This window comes from Ceratotherium simum, chromosome 6, assembly GCF_057802395.1.
Source record: "Ceratotherium simum simum isolate JZ-2026a chromosome 6, ASM5780239v1, whole genome shotgun sequence".
Classification (NCBI taxonomy): Eukaryota; Metazoa; Chordata; class Mammalia; order Perissodactyla; family Rhinocerotidae; genus Ceratotherium; species Ceratotherium simum.
Window position 1 is genome coordinate 51,363,147 of NC_141905.1, and position 20,925 is coordinate 51,384,071.

General features: G+C 34.9%; 1 protein-coding gene across 7 annotated transcripts in view; it reads left to right on the plus strand.

Annotated features, from left to right (window-relative positions):
- KIF20B (kinesin family member 20B) overlaps window positions 1–18,288 on the plus strand; it is a 78,175-nt gene extending 59,887 nt beyond the window's left edge. For 5 of the 7 annotated variants that reach the window (XM_087432254.1, XM_087432253.1, XM_087432255.1 and 2 more), the window contains 8 exons: window positions 1,625–1,780; window positions 5,446–5,622; window positions 7,229–7,339; window positions 9,727–9,924; window positions 12,270–12,371; window positions 12,778–12,928; window positions 16,498–16,640; window positions 18,043–18,288. In XM_087432254.1, coding sequence (XP_087288380.1) covers window positions 1,625–1,780; window positions 5,446–5,622; window positions 7,229–7,339; window positions 9,727–9,924; window positions 12,270–12,371; window positions 12,778–12,928; window positions 16,498–16,640; window positions 18,043–18,120 — 1,116 coding nt within the window. In that variant the 3' untranslated portion in view covers window positions 18,121–18,288. The remainder of the gene's footprint in view (window positions 1–1,624; window positions 1,781–5,445; window positions 5,623–7,228; window positions 7,340–9,726; window positions 9,925–12,269; window positions 12,372–12,777; window positions 12,929–16,497; window positions 16,641–18,042) is intronic. The other 2 variants (XM_087432256.1, XM_087432259.1) reach the window with 2 other exon arrangements.
- The last annotated feature ends 2,637 nt before the right edge of the window (window positions 18,289–20,925 follow it).

Genomic DNA, 20,925 nt, shown 5'->3' on the forward strand with positions numbered 1-20,925 from the left:
GTTTTATATTTTATATATTTAATTATTGAATCACCACTTTTTATGTCTTTCTACCTATTTTTCTACTCCTTAAACTTCTTACTCATCAAATACTGCTGTGGAGAAGATGGCTATTTGGAAAATTATTTTGATTATTGTAAATAATCTTTTCAATGTTTACTAAGTTGGAAAAGAATAAAGTTGTATATCTGGATCCTGGAATATCTTTGAAACCATACTATATAGAAGATATTCTGTTTTGTTTATATTTTTCCATGTTCAGCTGTAATGTGCTATGTATAGAATACAACATGTGGGGGAAATATTTTTTTAATGGAATTTACCAAATACTATTTAAAATTTTGTACATTTTATTAGAAGTTTCATTCATGACTATAGTTTTGCGATTGAAGAAAACATAATAATGATTTTGAAAAGTTGGCTGCATCTAAATGTTTTTCTTAAATTCAGGCTGCATATAATCAGATACTGAACAAATACAAAAAAATTAGTTGCTTTCTTTTGTAACGGTTAATTATATATTCTAGAATTTACCCTTTTCATTATGAAAACCCAAAAGCAGTTAGAACAAAGTAAATACTCCATTAATTATCAATTAAATACATTAACTATATTGAGAATATTCATATTAAGGAGTATTGGTATGTTTTGCATTGTTCTAAAATGATGTAATCACATATTTTAGATTATAAACTTTGTAATCTTGGAATTAACTTCCATAGTTCATCTAGCACAGTGGTTTTAGAAGGTTTTGGAACAGTGGGATATATATATTTTAAGGTGGTATTATTGTTTTTTGTTTTTGTTTTTTTTGTGAGGAAGATCAGCCCTGAGCTAACATTTGATGCCAATCCTCCTCTTTTTGCTGAGAAAGACTGGCCTTGAGCTAACATCCTTGCCCATCTTCCTCTACTTTATACGGGACACCCCCACAGCATGGCTTGACAAGCAGTGCGTCGGTGCGCACCCGGGATCCGAACTGGCGAACCCCTGGCTGCAGCGGAGTACGCGCACTTAACCGCTTGCACCACCAGGCTGGCCCCTATTGTTTTTTTTTTAATGAAGTTTTACTTGCGTTTTGAGTGCATTAATTAGATTCCTTTGAACCCAAAGCATCTATGGAATCTACTGTGAAAATTACTAATCAACTGTATTCTCTGTTCAGCTGTTTCCAATGTTCCTTAAACTAATAAATGTTTGACCTGTTGCACAAGTTATTCTTTATTTGGCATCCTGTATACCCAGGAATATTTTATTTTTGGAACCATACATTTAGAAATGACCGCCACAAACCAAGTCTTTTTTTTCTGGCATTTGGGAAGACTTGGGTCTCTGTAACTCAGAAATTTAAATTGTTGATTTCTTGAGCTCACTATGAAGGAAAGTCCTTAAATGGACTTCATAGCAAAATAAAGTTTATAAAGGAAGTACTGTTTAAGAAAGCAAACCAGCAGTATTCTTTTTATAATCTGAAATAAACACTGATCTTGTCATTATTTAATGAAAAGCACTTAAAGTTTTTAAAAAGGTGAAAAGTGATGGGTTGTATGAAAATGCTATAAAAATCGATTTATTGACTACTTCTCAAACATAGGATAGTTACTTGTACTATTTATATATATAGGAATCTGAACAGAAATATAAATCTGATAGACAGAAATGGGTAGAAGAAAAAATGATGCTTATTACTCAGGCAAAAGAAGCTGAGAATCTACGAAACAAAGAGATGAAAAAATATGCCGAAGACAGAGAGCGTTGTTTAAAGCAACAAAATGAAGTGGTTGGTAACAATTATGCTTTATCTTCAATATATTTCACCTGCTTTCTTTGGTTTGTTAAATTTATCTCAGGGATTCTTATCAATCTACATGGTTGCCTGTTTTTCTTTTTTTAAGGCAGTTTGTCTATCTGTAAGATGATTTTTCTTTCCCAGCTTATCTTGAAGTTCACTTATGTTCTTATTTTAATTTTTTTCAGTCCATTTAGCAAGTTGGGAAAATACCTAATTACATCTCGATATCTAGATGCCAAACTTAAAAATCTTTTCCTTTGACTGCCACAGGGTTATCTCTACTATATTATAAAACTTTTTGCATTTTAAACTGTAGATTCACATGGTGTATTTTACTTCATGAGCCAGTTTTATCAGGACTTTTTTTTAAGTCAACTAAATAGTTTCTAGAAGACTATAGGTAGAAATAACTTTCAGTAGTTCATTGACTAGCTGTAGCTCTTAGAGTGATTCTATCTTTGCTTGTTTTTTTCCCTCTTGTTTTAAATGACAACTTAGTCTGTTTGACACCCAGTGTTGCCAATCAGAAAAAAGAAGTTAAAAGGCATTGTAGATCCTGGGAAGACCATTGAGCAACACATTAACATTATCTTCAAATGAAAAACTGGTTCTCTATTTAGAATAATAGTAACTTTGCAGTATTGCATTGTCATCTGTTGGTATTTCCTTTGTTTATGACAGAATTTTACTGATAATTGCTAAAATTTCCTGTAGAAAGGAGGAATGTTAATTTTCAATAAGTTAAGGATGATTTTCCCACTGATCTTTAAAAATATTTTTATCTTTTCATTTTGAAATCATTTTATTTATAGAAAAGTTACAAAACCAGTACAGAGACTTCTTGTATACCCTTCACCCAACTTCTCTTGATGTTAGCATCTTATGTAACAATAGTACAATGATCAAAACCAAAAATTTAATATGATTATAGTACCATTAGCTAACTTATGGACCTTATTAGAATTTTACCAGTTTTCCCACTAATGTCTTTTTCTGGGTCCAGGATCAAATCTAGGCAACTACATTACATTTTGTTGTCATGTTTCCTTAGAGTCTTGCCTCTGTCATATGCCAAACCTTATGAGACTAATACTTGTCATTACTACAGCTCCAAGATGGCAGTATGTTTTATTTCATGTGCCAGCCCCACGTGATTGGAGGTACTTTCAGGAAGTGTCAGGTTGAGTAGGATTCTGATGCTCCGTCTGTCTTAACGGGAAAGGTTGCTGCTGGTTCTCTGTTCCTGTCCCACAGCCCATCAAACCTTCCTGGACAATAGTAAGAGGCAAGAAGTGAAATCAAAGCTGTTGGCTCTCATAGTCACTTCAATTCCAAACCATTGGGATACTGTCTTTTCCTAGTCAGTGGTCCCTGTAGCGGCAACGCCACAAGAAAACCTACTTTGAGTTTTTAATCCTAGAGAAAGCCAGCTTCCTCCTTTCTCCCGTGTGTCTTTTTACAGTCATACCTAGGATGTATGTGTCTGCTATATTTAAGAAATAAATTGTTGATTTTTAAAATTCTAACATAGAGCACAGTGAGTAAACAAAACAAACATATGGTTCGTTGAATTATTGTAAAGCCAACTTACTATTGTAAAGCCACTTTACCACCCAGTTCAAGAAATAGAACATTACCAGTACCCCAGAGGCCCCCTCTTCTACTTCTTTCCCAATGCTGATAGCTATTCTGCCTTTTAATGTTATACTTGAGTTTTGCCTATTTGCGAATTTTATATAAATGGAGGTATACTGAATGCATTTTTTTGTGCCTGGCTTCTTTCATTCAGTGTTATGTTTGTCAGAGTCAGCCTCGTTGTTGCATGTAGCTGGAGTTAGTCTGTGTTCATTGCTGAATATTTCAGTGTGTGAATATACCACAGTCCATTCATTTTGATGTTGAAGATATGTGGATTATTTCCTATTTTTGGATGTTATGAGTAAATTCTCCTATAAATATTTTTACACATTTCTCTTACTGCACATGTGCATGCATTTCTGTTGCACATATAGCCAAGAATAAAATTGCTAGACCATAGGGTATATATATGTGGAACTCTAGTAGAAGGCCAGACTCAGTTTCAAAGTAGTTGTACCCATTTATACTCTTAACTAGTATTGTAGTTGCCATATATTCCCCCCGACATAGGGTATTGTCGGTCATTTTTTATGGTTTTAATGTGGTTTTTCCTGATTACTAATGAGGTTGAAGATGTATCATTTGTTTATTGGCTCTGCCTATACAAGCTCTTTGCCTGTTTTCTACTGGACTGTCTAGCTTTTTCTTATTATTAAGTAGGCGTTCCTCATACCTTCTGGATATGTACCCTTTGTCTATAATGTGTTGCAAGTACTTTCTTTCAATCTCAAGTTTCCCTTTTCACTTTCTTATTTCCTTTTTATGAATAGGAGTTCTTAAACTTATTTTAGTTTATTTTCTCAGTCTTTTCCTTTATGAATGCCAAGGACATAAAGATGTTCTCTTACATTATTTTCTGAAAGGTTTGGGGTTTTACCTTTCATATTTAGATGCTAGAATTGATTTTTATGTTGGAGTGAGATAGGAGTCAAGGCTTTTTTAAAAATGTGGATTACCTGGTAGTATTTGTTGAAAAAAACTATTTTCTTGCCGACTGCTCTGCCGCTTTTGTCATAAATCATTTGTCCAAAGATTAATATTTGTGTATGGTGTGAGATTAGGGTTGGGGTTCATTTTTTTTTTCCATTTGGCTCTTCACTTGTTCCAGCACTATTTGTTGAAAAGACTGTCCTTTCCTCCATTGAATTTCTTTGGCATTTTTGTAGAATGTCAACTGACCATACATTTGTAGACTCTATCTTCTGTCTGCTGATCTCTGGCCATCCTTCACATCAGTATCACACTGTCTTGGTTATTATAGTAGGTTTGAAGTGACACAGTGTGATTGCTCCTACTTTGTGCTTCATTTTCAAAATAATTTTGACTATTCTAGATCATTTGCATTTCCATATAACTTTTAGAGTCAGCTTTTCCATTTTTACACACACATGCACATACACATGCCTGCCTGGATTTTGATTGAAATTGCCTTGACTCTATGGATCTGTTTGGGGAGAACTGACATCTTAACATTACTGAGTCTTTTGATCTTTGAACACAGATTATCTCTCCATTTATTTAAGTGTTCTTTAATTTCTTTCAGGAATGTTTTACAGTTTTTCATGTTTAGGGCTTGCCTGTATTTTCTTTAATTTACCACTAAGTATTTAATGATTTTTGAACTCATTGAAAATGGTATTTTAAATTTTTATTTCCTCTGTTGTTTGTTGCTATTAGTTTTGTCATTTGTTTTACTCTGGTTTTACTCTCTCATTTCCCAAATATGGTGGAAATGCTGATATTAGGTTAAAAGCTATAATTGTATATTGAAAGAAGTGACCAATAAACTGATTTTTGGAATGAGGGGGGTTAGGGATATAGCATGTGGGCATTAATATATATAAAGGCAATATGTATTTTGTTTTATAAGTAAATATTTTATCTAGACTTAACTATATAATTTGTTATACATCTTGTTCACAGTCGTATTTAGATGTTATTTGTAATAAAAATTTCAAAAAAGTCTTAGATTCATAATGTCTCAAGGTTTAACATTTTCTTTATTTTCTGATTAGGGCATACTTACAGCACAGCTGGCAGAGAAAGATAGTAACCTTCAAAAGTGGAGAGAAGAACGGGATCAACTGGTTGCAGCTTTAGAAATACAGCTGAAAGCACTGATCTCTAGTAACATACAGAAAGATAATGAAATTGACCAATTAAAAAAGATCACGTCAGAGGCTTCTAAAACAGTCAGTAGCATCTTGTTCTTTCTAGGCTTTGTTTTTAATTGAACATAGGAATTTTTCAAAATTATTTAACAGATTAATTCTTAAAGGATAAAGTAAGTTTCAGTAGACCAGAAAGGAATCAGAGTTTGAAATATTATTTGGATATTTCTCATGAGTTTTGAGTTTTCAGAGTTATTATTATGATTGATTTGTCAATCACTGAGAAATAGCACTTGCTCCAATATTTTGGTCATAACTTCCATGTAGAGTAATTAGAGAACTTGTGACTTAGTGTCTAATCTACCTTTAAAACGTAGAAATGTGATTCAACTTGAACTTTTGTGATATTTAAATACTTGGGCCCACACTAAGTTTATTGTATAAAGATACAAATTATTTTGAAAATAAGCACAATGATGAGGAGACATGAGTCATTCAGGAGTTATTTTTGTAATGTTACATTGGGTCTGGGAACCATGTATGAAGAGAGGATTGCATTTCACGGATAGCTGCTTCCCAGTTAAATGAATCAGAGTACATCTGAGGCTAGTCTTCTCAGAATAAATGATCTGCACTTAAAAATCTGCTGCTCTAAAGCCTTCAGACAATAGGAAAATATATGTGTGTCTGTCTGTCTCTCACATCAAAAGGCTTCATGATTCTAAGAGAAGACTGCTCAAAAATGAGGTAGTATCATGTGGTATAAAGAGCACAGACTGGAAAGTTAGAAAAACTAGGTATCAGCTGCTGTCACTGTGGTTTTGGGACCTTTGGGAAAATTACTTAACGTTTCTGAACTTATCTAAAACAGATAATAGTGTTTTCCTAATAGAGTTGTGAAAAGCAATTGAGAGCATTTGTAAAAGAATTAGCATGGTTCTTAACCATAGTGGAAGTCAGTACATGCTAGTTGCTTTCTCCATTACGAATTCAATAGAATCTTGCTTATTTGGCATTAATGGATAGGTGACATATTTGACTTTTGATTTTGATGGTAGTGGTGAGAAGGCCCGTGTTGGAATTTATCAAATTTAAAAATGTAATCTGATATTTCTTCATAGATACCTTAAGTAGAGTTTAGGAGTAGAACATACCCTCTGACTGAGGAGGTGGCATGAAGAGTGTGCAGCAAGAAGAGGTTTAGTTATCAATATGGTCTTTTATACTCTAATGCTATAGTTCCATTCCCAAGAAGCCTCCAGCTTTTCAAAACTGTTATCAAAAGCAGTTTTGGGGGTTCAAATTCCAACTCAGTATAGACCTTTGCTATGTCACTTAGCATCCTAGTCTCTTGCCTCATCTGAGAGGTAGGAATAATGATTCTTGCCAAATCTCAGAGAGTTGCAGTGAAAGTAAAATAAGAGAATATATGTAAAACACCATGGAAGCTGAAAGTAATCTTTCAGATTTCTCTTTAGATCGGGCTCAGAAGAGGCTGGAAAGTTACCTAGCCTTTCCTGAGTCTTTGAGGATGAAAGAGAAGAAGGAGAGTTAAGGGGTCATTGAAGAAGTCTTTAGTTATTTCTACTATTTAGTCCACCCAAATCTTGATTTTTACGTTCTTTATGTGAAATGTTTTAATATATTTTCAGGTTACAATGGTTTGTTGTTTTAATATTTCCTTTAGGAAGAACAAACTATGGCTATTAAGCACAGACATATGAGTTCAATGGATCCTGGCAGAGTTGAAACTGAACCTCAAACAACAAGTTTTGAAATTTCCACGAATGAAGTAGAGGTGGGTATTTGGTAACACAGTCCACTTTTTTACCCTCTTTACCAGTGACCATTAATTACCAGATAATACTTTGCAAATATCATTTAATCAATTGTTTTAGGTAGCTTGCTGAGCACAATTAGCTCTATGTACTCTCAGCTGTGGGAAGGAAAACTAAAGGCTTTGAGGAGAGGTGAAATTCTTTTGGGAGATTAGATTTCCAAAGGATATTAATCTCCTCTCAAAATGATATTGATCTTAAACAACAGATCTGTTACTATAAACAAACTTGGTGGTCAGAAATAGGAAATACCATGAGAGATAAAATAAAGATGATTATTTGCCCTCATTCTTATAATAAGCATCTTATTAAGTAGTATTTTTTTGAAATTTTACCCATTTGATAATTTTGTCACCAAATCTCAATAACTGACAATGAGTTTCCTTAATTTGCAATGGGCCTAGGGTTCTGTGACTCACTTTGAATAATACAGAGATTCTCATATTGCATATGAAATAGATAAAAATGTTATGTCATGTAAAGTTTTGAAAATAAAATTATTTTTTTAGTGTATTTTTAAAACATTTCTTGGGAGCATTTGGTGTTTGAGAGCCTTGCCTAGGCACTGAGGATAAGAAACATAAATAAAACATAATTGCCAACCTCAAGGATTGCCAGCCTCAAGGAGTAAGGAATCTAGTAAGACAGATGAATAAATCACTGCCTTGTTTGCTCTTACCTTATGGACTGAGTGTTACCGAAGAGAGTGCAAAGAAGGAACACTGACTGAGGAGGATATGATGAAATTTGCCTGAGTGGTTGTAGATATGGATGAGAGAAGGTAACATCATACTGGGTCTTGAAGGTGAATAGAAGTTTACCAAGCAGAGAATGGCAAGAGAAGGGCATTTTTAGTCTGGGGAAATAACGGGAGCCATTCCTTTTCCCTTGGCCTTTCCTTGATAGTTTTTGATCGAGTTTCAAATTATTAGCTTTGACCTTAGAGACTAATACAAATCATATCGTTTGTAGAAAAGTTTGAAGTTGATTCATAAACAAGATTAATTTTTGATTACACAATAATCACATATAATAAAATACTTCTTTCTCTATAAATTTATATATGCTGTCCTAAAACCTCCTGATTCCAATTTCCCATTAAGAATTCTAGCAGTTATTGTATATTCCACAGTTTGGGGGAATCATATTGTTATGCTGTTTTACATGTATACATATTTTTTGCCTTTGGTGAGGAAGATTGTCCCTGAGCTGACATCTGTTGCCAGTCTACCTCTATTTTGTGTGTGGGATGCTGCCACAGCATGGCTTGGTGAGCGGTGTATAGGTCTGTGCCCAGGATCTGAACCCACAAACCCCGGGCTGCTGAAGCGGAGTATGCGAACTTAACCACTGTGCCACCGGGCTGGCCCCTGTTTTGTATATTTTTATTGCCTTCATGAAATCAATATGCTTGTCTGGGCTGAAAGTCCAAAATGATTCGTTCACATAGCTGATTGTTGATTTTGGGAGCTCAGCTGGATCTGTATGTGTTCCCCCTGTGGCTTGGGCTTCTCATAACACAGTGGCTGGATTCTGGATTTGAGGGGGAGTGTCCTGAAGGTTAGTGTTCCAAGAGGACAGGGTAGAAGTTACAAGGCTTCTTTTTTTTTTTTTTTAATAATTTTATTTATTTATTTATTTTTTCCCCCAAAGCCCCAATAGATAGTTGTATGTCATCGTTGCACATCCTCCTAGTTGTTGTATGTGGGACACGGCCTCAGCATGGCTGGAGAAGCGGTACGTCGGTGCGCGTCCGGGATCCGAACCCAGGCCGCCAGCAGTGGAGCGCGCGCACTTAACCGCTAAGCCACCAGGCCGGCCCAACACAAGGCTTCTTATGATCAAGCCTCAGAAGCACCATGAAGTTACTTCTACCACATCCTGTTGGTTGTGGGAGTCATTACGGCCAGCCCAGATTCAAGGAGAGGGGAATGAGACTCCATCTCTCAATGGGAAGGGTAGCAAAGAATTTGTAGCAAACTTTAATCTGTCATAATTAGGGTACTTATTGAAAATCCTAGACTCTTTCCTTGGAGATTTCTGATTTAGCAGGTTTGTGGTAGGGTCCAAGAATCTTTTAAACAAATTTTCTAGATAATTCTTATGATCATACAAATTTGGGAAATACTGATCTCCAAGTTTCCCCTGATTTTAACATACCATGTGTAAACCTGAAGAGGGTAGAGGGTAACTCAATCTTTCTGTCCTTGCTGTGGTGAATTTGAACCAGCACACTTGATATTTTCTAATTCATTGTCTTTAATAGTTATTTGAGAGAGTTAATTCTTTGCAATTTATAAATTCATATTGTGGATTAAGATTTGTTTTTTTTTTAATTCTGTTGTAGGATGGATCTGTAGTCCTTGACTCTTGTGAAGTGTCAACAGAAAATAATCAAACTACTCGATTTCCCAAACCTGAGTTAGAGATTCAGTTTACACCTTTACGGCCAAACAAAATGTCAGTGATACACCCTGGTTGTACCTCACCAGTGACAGTTAAGATTTCCAAGACCCGGAAGAGGAAGAGTAATGAAATGGAGGAGGTAAAAACTTAACTGATGAGTGAATTTAACAAGCAAAGCTTATTATTAGTAAGCTCAGTTACAATATATAGTTAAACTCTGTTACACTGCCTTCTTCATAAGCACTGCTGTGAGAGACTAAAATCATAATTTGTGGTATATTTTATACTCTTTAAGAATATCGTTGTAGTTTGTAGTTTAGTAGTCCTCAAACAAAAAGCTATGGATATTAAAACAGATAGCTTATCCCTTGTTTCAATGAAGTTGTGACAGGTTGAATGATGTTGGACTTTATTGGAAAGCTATTTCAGTATACCAGTCCTGTTCAAACTTGGTCACTCTCCCTCCAATGGAAGAGAAAAAGGGTTGATAAAGAAATTAGGGAAACTGAAATGGATAACTTGCTTTGGTATAATCTCTGTCATTTAACTAAAATCTTAGGTCTCTATGGTCATAACAGGTTTTGGAAGAAAAATTCTTTTTCTATGGGCCAGTATTAAAATTTGGACCTCTATTTAGCTAAAAACTATTTACCTGTCTTATTACAGCTTTCTGATTGTAGGGGTTACCAAACCTTCTACCATATTCTAGCCATGCAAGTTTGGCAAATCACATAAACTTTCTGATCCTCAGTTTCTTCCTTTTGGAAATAAAGGATTAGATAATATGTTTAAAATGCTTAGCTTTTGCTCTACATTTGGTAGATACATAATAAATGGTAATATTTATTTTAAAAGTAACTAGTTTTAGGTTTACAACTAATTATAAACTCTCTAGCACAATAATTTTTTCTTCAGCTGTTTTTCTTACTCCTTTAAAGAGTGGTATATTTCAGGCTGGTGAAAGAGCAGAAATAGTATTAACCGTCCTCCTGAGGCGCTCTGTCGGGTGACAAATTTGCTGAATAAACATTATTTAGCATATTTCCTGCTACACATAGAACACCTTTAGAGATTGTTTTGTAGAGCCTTAGTTAACTTTTATTCTATATTTTATTTATATTTAATACATTTTAGATGCCATTAAAATACTAAAATTTTAATTTCATCATAATCTATGTTAAGTTGACTTTTCCTTGATTCAATTTTTTTTGAGGAAAAAGGAAAAATTGGTTGTGTACTCTGAGGATTAAAATATAATTATTCATTTTACTGTTGGTATATACTCCTCATGTGTATTTCAGAATAGATATACAGATTATTGTAGATTAATCATGTAGAAGCTTAAAAATTTTAACTGATTTTGCTAGCTCTTCACTGCTGTAATAAACTGACTGTTGTAAGGTCCTCATGAAAATCATTTATACAGTGCTGTAGTCTAATCCAGTGAAGACTCCAAAGGGCTCTTTATGGAACTCGACAAGTGTGACGGAGTTGCAGTCTTTCTTCATTTGCTTCCTATGATTACCACCAGTTTTTCCCCTTTCAGGAAGTCTTCTTCTTATGACCCTTGTGACTTCTACTTTGTAACTGGCATTCTGAGGTTGGGTCATGATTGTTTCTCTACTTCTCTTCTTACCTTTTTTTTTTTTTCCCCTTTTATGCTCATAATCTTTGGTATAATTAGGATTTGCACCAGTTCAGTTCAGTTAATATACTACAAAAGGCTTTGTCCTAAGTGAGGTTATGTGGGGAGAAGTAGAGTAAGATGTCATGACTGTTTAGTAGAGAAGACAGATTATATTTCTTAATTTTCACATTTTGCCTGTGCTTATACTGAAGATTTGTATTTGTTTTTGTTTTATTTTGTTTTTTGATGTTGCCAAATTTCAATTAGAGGTCTTAGACATAGATGCTCTGCATGATTTGGGAATTGGGGAAAGGGTAGGTATATTGCTGTGCTGTATTTTAAAGGTGGGCTTCAAATAAAAGATTTTATCCCTTCTAATATTTTTCATGTAACTCATATAATTTTATTATTTATGATGTTTGTGAAGATTTCATACCTTTAATCATTTCACAGTATATAAGTGTATTAAATTATCACCTTATACACCTTAAACTTACATATATTATATGTCAATAATATCTCAATGAAGTTGGAAAAAAGAATTCATACCTTCAGTCAGGGTTTCTCAACTTCTGCACATTTTGGGCCAAATACGTCTTTGTTTTGGAAGGCTGTCTTGTGCTTTGTAGGAGTGTGTAGTGGCATTCCTGGCCTCTAACCACTAGTTGCCAATGAACCCTCCTTTCTCCCCAGCAATGACAACCAAAAATATCTCCAGACATTGCCAATGTCCCCTGGGGTCAAAATCACCCTTGGTAGAGAACCATTATCTTATTTATTTGTTGTTTGTATTTTTGAGCCTAGAGAAAGAAAATATTGTCAAGAAATTAACCAGTGCTGGAATTCATTATTTTTAGGACTTTGTGAAATGTGAAAATAAGAAGAATGCTACACCCAGAACTAATTTGAAGTCCCTTATTTCTGAGCATACAGATTCCTCTGTTGAAAAGGAACAAAAGGTTTGTCTTTGAATTTGTCCAAAATCAACTATTTTCATGACTTACATTTGTAAAGTAGAAGATGAAAATAAAGATGTCAAATTTGGTTAGTAATTATCTAGAAATCCAGTTTTGTCCCATTATAACTCATTTATCTTCCATTTCCTCTTCATCAAATTCAGCTTTGAATATAACCATTAGCATCTGGCCAGTAGCAGGCACTTCTTGATCTATTCACTTCTGACTTGGCACTCTGCCTGTCGCACTTATTTTGCCATTCTCTGGCCCTTTCATTCCACTCCTCATATTCTTAATCCCGAGGTCCCTGCCTGAGAGTTCATAACCTGTGTCTGGCCTCAACTGTGGCTATAAACTATTTCCTTCTAGCATTTCTCATTAACAATAACAAAAAATTTTTGTTTGTTAGGTTTCCACACGTCCATCATCGAAGAAAACATATTCTTTACGGAGTCAGGCATCTACAATTAACACAAACTTGGCCACTAAGAAAAAAGAAGGAACGCTACAGAAATTTGGAGAATTTTTACAACATTCTCCAACAATTCTTCAAGCAAAAGGTTTGCAGAAAATTAATTAAATGACCTTTTATGTTAGGTATAGAGTGTCCTCTAATATCTGATGGGTGTATAAACTCAACAACAGTGATTATTATGTTTCAAAGAGACATTGTCCTGTGTTAGGTACTGTGGGAGGGAACATGAAAGGATGATATGCCTAGGTGTTCACTGTGTAGTGGAGGAGAAAAACCCATGTTTAAGTAATTGATCCAGAGCAGAATGCTTAATGTAGTTACAGAGATACAAGCAAAATGCTATGGTAGTTTTGGAGGGAAGAGAGCTCTTCTCATTCGGGGGCTATGGGAAGATTTTATAGAAGAGATGGGGTTTAACCTGGGTACTGAAATGTTGGCAGGATTACACCCTCTAGAGATAATCACTGTTAGTATTATGGGATATATTCTTCTAGTGTTTTTTTCTATTCATAGATAAATGTTACCTATTCATATATAATATATCAAAAACATAATATTTCTATAAATATCTATTGAATTTAGTTGCTTTAAGGCTTTTTTCTTTATAATATAATATAAACATATTAATACCTGTCTATTAATATATGCTAAGATGTGTACTCTATATACACATATACATAAACATACATGCATGTGTATACATACACGCACATGCACGCACATCTATCAGAGGGAATAGTTAGAGTACCAGGAAAGTGTGTGCAGGCAGTTCCAGGTAGCAGTATGCGTCTGGCATGTAGAATGTGGAGAGATTACTGGGGGGAAGAGGGTAGATGGAGGAGTGGGTTTTTGTTTACCTGAGTGGTAGGAGTAGGATAAATTGGACATTAGAGGCAGGGAGGATGAGGAGGGAAAGGGACTAAAAGCAGGGGACAGTTGAGTTGAATCAAATAGGTTGTGTAAAAACACTTTCTGTAAAAACTTACCACAGAGGTTCTCAAACTTTCTTGGTTCACGGTGCCCATAATGTCTCAGTAATTTTTTTAATTGTGTCCCTGCACTCAAAGAAATGCCTAATAGTCCCATCCATTAGTACTTAAGGCCAAACAACCAGTGAAAATTCATCTTCTGAAAATCCACGTTGCAAAGATTTGTCGTCATCAGAGGGAATGCAGTGCACTATTATTTTAAATGGTGAACTGCCTTGAGCTATTGAGTGTCACTGTTTTCCTTGAAAATTTAAAATATTACGAGGTGCTTCTGTGAGTTTGCTGCGGCATGTCTCAGTGCACAGTGTGGGAGCTTCAGACTTATCAGACCCATTTGTATATATTTTTCAAAACATATACCTTTTTTTAAAGATATAGTTTGTATAAGCATAGGAAATATCTGAAGGGACAAACAGCAGACTTAAATGTCTAAATTCAGAGGCAGGACTTGTTATTTTAGATTCTTATGTATTTTATTTCAATTATATTGACATCACCTATATATTAAAAGGAAATAACGTTTTCAAGGAAAGGGAGGTACCCGTATGGTAATGACTCCCTTAGTTGGTTGACTCGGCTGCTTAACAGCTTCCCTGCCTATATAGCTGGCATGGATTTTTTTTTAAACTTGTTTCTAGGAATATAAGATATTCCTATTTTGGATTGTAAATACAATACATGTCTGTTGTTGATCGCTTGGAAATACAGGGAAAAAAGAAGAAAATAGAGATTAGTTCTTAAAATTCTTCTGCTCTGATAACCACCGTTAATTACTCAGTATCATTGGTCTCCCAGCTTTTCCCTCTTGCCTTTCTCCTAACCATTCAGTACATGGCAGCCAGAATGATCTTTTCACAGTGCAAATTGAATTATTCAAGCTATAATTTTTTGTTTTCTTATTATCTTTTCCACTGGAGTATAAACTCCACAAGTACAAAATGTCTGTCTAGTTCACATCCTCAGCTTTAGTATAGTGGCTGGCAGGTAGCAGTGAGGAGTTTGGAGGCTGCAGGCCAAAATCCTATGTGATTTTTTTCAGGCTGACATGAGGCAATTGCAAATCTTTACCTGTTAAGCCTCATAGGGGACAGCTGCCCTCCCCACACCAAACTTGGTACACAGTCAATGCATTGCAGTCCCTGAAGGGAGTTAGAGTCAAGACTCAGGTCACCTGCCAGCCATGCTCTTATGCATGTCTGCATTCCTAGCCTAGGTGCCTTCATTCGGATCCTCTTTATTGGGGGCCTTCAGCAGAGAACTTCCTCAGGTGCTTCTGCCAAAGACCTTCTTATGACGGGGAAGGGGAGGGAAACTGGAGGACCGTTTTCTCCACTCTGACTCTACTTTTCCACTCCTATCCCTTCCTCCTGGCCTCCAGCCCCAAGGTCCATAAAACTGCAAGTGTAAGAGCCTTTTGTTCAGGGCTCCCTCGGCAATGAGATGACCCCACTTCTGTGCTGATTCTCCTGACCTAGACCATGCACCATTCCATGGGGGAATATGGAAGTGGGGTGGGAGGAAGCACTTTCTCAGGTTTAGCCTCTTGCTTCTTCTATCGTATTAAGTGGTTAAAGGCTTGAGTGTTACTTTCATTTTGGCTTGTTGTCTTAATTAGCTGCTCTGACGTCTGGCAGCTCAGCTCTCTCAAGCTCTTGTCAGCCCTTGATAAGTAGACCCTCAATTTAGCATATTTTCTTGAATGTTTTTTCTATTTTTTAAAAAAATATAGTTGATATCTTATGTATACGTATTTTCTATCCAGGAGTTTTCTCAGATGGAAATGTATTTTTTATTAAACTCAATGTGTGTCTGTTAAGAAAATAAAAATGTACACAGTAAGAAATTAAAAAATTCCTATTCCAGTTCCCAGAGGCAATCAACTGTTAACAATTTGGTTTCTATCTTCTACTATACGTGTGTGTGTGTTTGTGTGTGTGTGTGAGAACTATAAGTAAAGGGCTCACAATTGCAAACTACTTTCACTTAATATTCATTATGGACATCCTTACATGTGAGTACTGAACTAGATCTACTGCCTTATTATTTTTAATGCTGCGTGGTCCACTATATATGTATCCTGTTCTTTTCCTTAAAATAGCATAAACCTCTTCCAAGCCATTAAACATGCCTGAGTTTTAATGGTTGTGCTATAATTTACCAGACCTTTTCACTATGTTGAACATTAGTCAAATGATATTTTATTTATGTGCTCTTTTTTTTTGTGAGGAAGATTAGCCCTGAGCTAACAACCGTTGCCAATCTTCCTCTTTTTGCTGAGGAAGACTGGCCCTGGGCTAACATCCGTGCCCATCTTCCTCTAGTTTATATGGGACGCTGCTGCAGCATGGCTTGATAAGCAGTGCATAGATCCCCGCTTGGGATCTGAACCTGCGAACCCCAGGCTGCCAAAGCAGAGTGCGCGAACTTAACCACTGCACCACCGGGCCAGCCCCTGCTCTTTTGTTTTTACTGTTGATCCTTTTTGCATGTGTTTATTAGGAATTTAATTTTTTTCTTTGTGAATTTTCTATTAGTGTCCTTTTGCCATTTATAAATTGCAGTGCTTTACTTTTTAATTTGGTATGTTTTTTTTATTAAGAATTTCAAACCTTTACAGTTAGAAAATTATTTATTTCAGGATTTAATTAATATTTTTTTTTCATAGCAAAGAAGATAATTGAAACGATGAGTTCTTCAAAGCTCTCAAATGTAGAAATAAGTAAAGAAAATGTATCTCGACCAAAACGGGCCAAACGGAAATTATACACAAGTGAAATTTCATCTCCTATTGATATATCTGGCCAAGTGGTAAGCTACTATTTCAGTTTTCTTAAAAGTAAAACTGTCCCTGTTCTTTTTAATTCTGAAGTATTCATAACAATATGAACTTTAGAATGGCTTGAATTTTTATTCTTTAGATCAAATCTTAAAACATGGTTTACATTGTTATGCTTTTGGTATCAGATGTATTAAATTTACAGTAATTAAATATATATGCTATGTTAATGTATATAAGTGTCATATGCATTTACATTTGTAAACTCATCAGAGGAATTTTAATTCCATCAATAGAATTATTACTAGTTAGTAATTTATTTGCTTCCAGCATCTGTTTTTCTCATTATCTTTATCATGATAGTTGTACAAATCTGGGCCTAAGTATGCCTGGTAAAAATATAGAATTGACATTCAGTCATTTCCTCCCACCTTTCCTCTAAGCCTTCCAGGTTCTATTGAGAAAAGACTGTAGTTTGTCACCCTGACTCTATGACTCATTCTCCTCACTCAGAACAGACTGTGCTATTACAGAGGAAGTTCTAATTTTCTATCATGCTTGCATTTGCCTAGTGGATGAAAGTGAAGATAGAAAAGTAATTAAAGGAAAAGCCTTCAGCAGGAAGTGGCCAAGAAAAATCAGAGAGACCTTTTGCAATAGTAGCAATCAGATATAAGATAGACACTTGAAGGCAAGTGGTAAAGAATTAGGAAGTTGGAAGTATTATTTTCTTGGTCACTTTTCACCATCTGTCTGATTAGCACATCATTTCCTCCCTTGGCTGAAATTATTTCTTTTCTTAGTTGCAAAACAATACTCTGCTTTCTAAGTTTTATACTTGTTGCTGTGAAAGATCATTTCTTAAAAATTACTTGAGACATTTGTCTGCAAATATTTCAGTAATTATTTCAAGCTATATATATCCCGAATTCAATACAGAGTGTAGATTATTTTAATTCTAGAATTAGGTAGTGTTGAAAGAATCTGTTACAAAATCTATTATTTTAGGCATGCTTTTTTTGTTGTTGTTTTTTTGCTGAAAAAGATTCACCTTGAGCTAACATCTGTTGCCAATCTTCCTCTTTTTTGCTTGAGGAAGATTCACCCTGAGCTAACAACTGTGCCAGTCTTCCTCTATTTTGTATGTGGGTCGCCCCCACAGCATGGCTGAAGAGTGGGTAGGTCCTTGCCCCGGGTCCAAACCCACGAACCCGGGCCGCCAAAGTGGAGCGCACAAACTTAACCACTAGGCCATGGGGCCGGCCCCCTAGACATGCTATTTTATGAGATAGTATACCTGCAGTCCAAAAGGACAAAAAATATTATAATGTACCTATTTCAATTATTAAGCAACAAGAACATATTTTATTAATTATGAATAAGCTTTCATTTCTATTTTCATTTATAAAAAAATTGTGAAATTGTTAATTTCAGATTTTGATGGATGATAAAGTGAAGGAAAGTGATCATCAGATTCTCAAACGACGACTTCGAACTAAAACAGCCAAATAAATCACTTACGGAGAATGTTTTAATATAAATTTTATAGTCATAATCATTGTAACTTGCATCCTGGCCTTAATGATAATTGTATATGATGCATTAAATCTCTCTGTATATACATTGCTATTTTATACATAGTATAATTTTGATTCAATAAAGAATATAAGTCAACATAAATTTACTCGTCTACTTTTCTAAGGCTTTTTTTTATAATAGCTTCTTTTCAAACTGTATGTATTTTCCTATTATCCCAGGCATGCGATCAGTGAGGATCTTAGGAAAGATGTTATTTTTTTTCTACACATAGATGTCATAGGTCAGATATTTGGTTTGCTTATATTTAACAGTGTCTTATCAATTGTTTTTACCGTATCTGTTAGGAAATACAACAGATTTTTACATATCTTTTTGGATTATAGCTAAGATCCAACGAGTAAGCATGTACAGGTCTCCTAGTTGCCAAAACACATATGCACATAATTTAGAAAAGATCTCAAGTCTTGAATCAAAATATCTTTTAATCCTTAATAATCAAATAGAGTTGGCTTTTTGATTTTTCTGAGACACAGAAGATCAGAAACAGAAAGTTAGCAAGGAAGAGGACATAGCATCTAGAGGCCAAAAGACACTGATAGCTAGAAAAGATGGAATTTTAGACCTGGAGGGACCTTAGAAATGCACTTTCTTGATGTTATGCATGAGAAAATTGAGACCCATAAAGTTTACTTTCTCAAGCTCATACAGCCCAGGTATATTGAGCGTTGGCTTACAAAAACACCAATAAGAGGCAAAAAACAAAGCAGATGCCTTGAGAATTGTTGCCTTTTTAATCCAAGAGCATACATTTATACATCTAAAATCTTGAAAGTTTCTTTGGGTTTTAGCATTGTTTACTTTATTGTAATGATAACCCTGAGTCAGGACAAAAGTTATCTTTGGTGTCTTATTTAGGAGACACTTAGACCATGTTTAGGGAAAATTTCCATCAAAATAGCTAATTTAAAACTTAACCTGTTTACGCACTAAAATGTTTTTATTATGTTACCTGGTTTCATTATGCTAAAAACTATATGTACAGATGATCCTCATTATTCGCAGATTCCATATTTGCAAATTTGCTTACTTGCTAAAATTTATTTGTAACCCCAAAATCAGAACTGTAGGCACTTATGTAGTCATTCTCAGACATGCACAGAGTGGCAAAAAATTAGTCCCCAACACACATGTTCCCAGTTAAAGTTGAACAAGGTGACACTGCCCTCTTATTTCAGCTGTCATACTATAAACAAGTTTCCACATCCCAGAATATAGACTGAAATCAAGCCTCAACAAGATCCACAAGGGAGACAGTTTACCAAATTAGAAGGCTTGAAAAACACCTTGGGCTTTCCACAGATTCATACTAACAAAGCATAAAACCAAGCCTACGTTAAGTTGAAAGTAATCAGTCAGTAATCAAACTGCCTACTGGAACAAAAATCAACACCCTTCAGAGGAAGATACAACAAGGATTCTCTGCAACATATCTTTCTTTTATAATGTATGATATACAGTAAAAAATATTACTGCATATGAAAAGAAACAGGAAAATGAGTCCCATGGTAAAGAACAAAAAAGCAGTCAAGAAAAACAAACCTTGACATGGCCCAAATGTTGAGTTTTGCAAAAACTTTCAAACAGCTATTATGTGCCTGTTCAAGGATTTAAAGGAAATTTCATCTTGATGAGTGAAGACAGGGAATCTTGGCAGAGAAATGGAAAGTATAAAGAAAATCAAATGGAATTGTTACAACAGAATAGTAAGATAAATGAAATGAAAAATGTACTGGATAGATTTAGTAGCAGGTTAGAGATGTCAGAAGAAAGTGTCAGTGAATTTGAAAACCAATCAAATTAACCAATCTGAAGAAAAGACAGGAGTTTGAGGAAAGAAGAACAGAGCCTCAGAGTCCTATGGAACAATATCAAATGGATTAACCCACATGTAATTAGAGATCCAAGAGAATAAAAGAATGAAAATAGGGCAGAAAGATATATTTGAAGAAATAACGGCCAAATATTTTACAAGTTTTATGAAGAATCATTGACTGAAGCTCTGTAAACGCCAATTAAGATAAATCCAAAGAACACTACACCTAGGAAAATCAAACTACTGAAAACCAACAATAAAGAGAAAATTTTAAAAGCAGAAACATCAGCAAAATCTTGAGAAAAACAATACATTGCATACAAGCCACTGACTGGGAAAAAATACTGCAATACATGAAATCAGACAAAGGACTTTAATATATAAGAAACTCTTAAAATTCTGAGAACACAGCCAACCCAATAAAAATCTGGTAAAATACTTGAATAGATGCTTCACTAAGGAAGATATAGGCAGTGGTCAGTATACATATGAAAAGATACTCAAGGTCATTGGTTGTCATGGGAAGGCAAATTGAAGCCACAAGTAGAGGCAAAACTATAGTGAGACAAGGAAGATCAGTGATTGTCTTGAGGCCAGGGTCAGGAGATGAGATCAGAGGACATGAGGAAACTTCTTGGGAAAATGGCTAAGTTCTATACCTTGATTGTTGTTTGTTCTGTATACAAATTGCTAAAAATAAAATTTTCTCTTTGAAATGGATGAATTTTATTGTATGCAGTTTTCACTCAGGAAAAAGCTGGAAAAATGATTTAAAAAAGAAAAACAAAACTGCGATGAGATACCATTCTGGGGGGACTAGAATAGCCAAAATTAGAAAGACTGACAATACCAAGTGAAAGATTCTGGCTTCTAGCACACATAAAAAAAAAACAACTTTTTTTTTC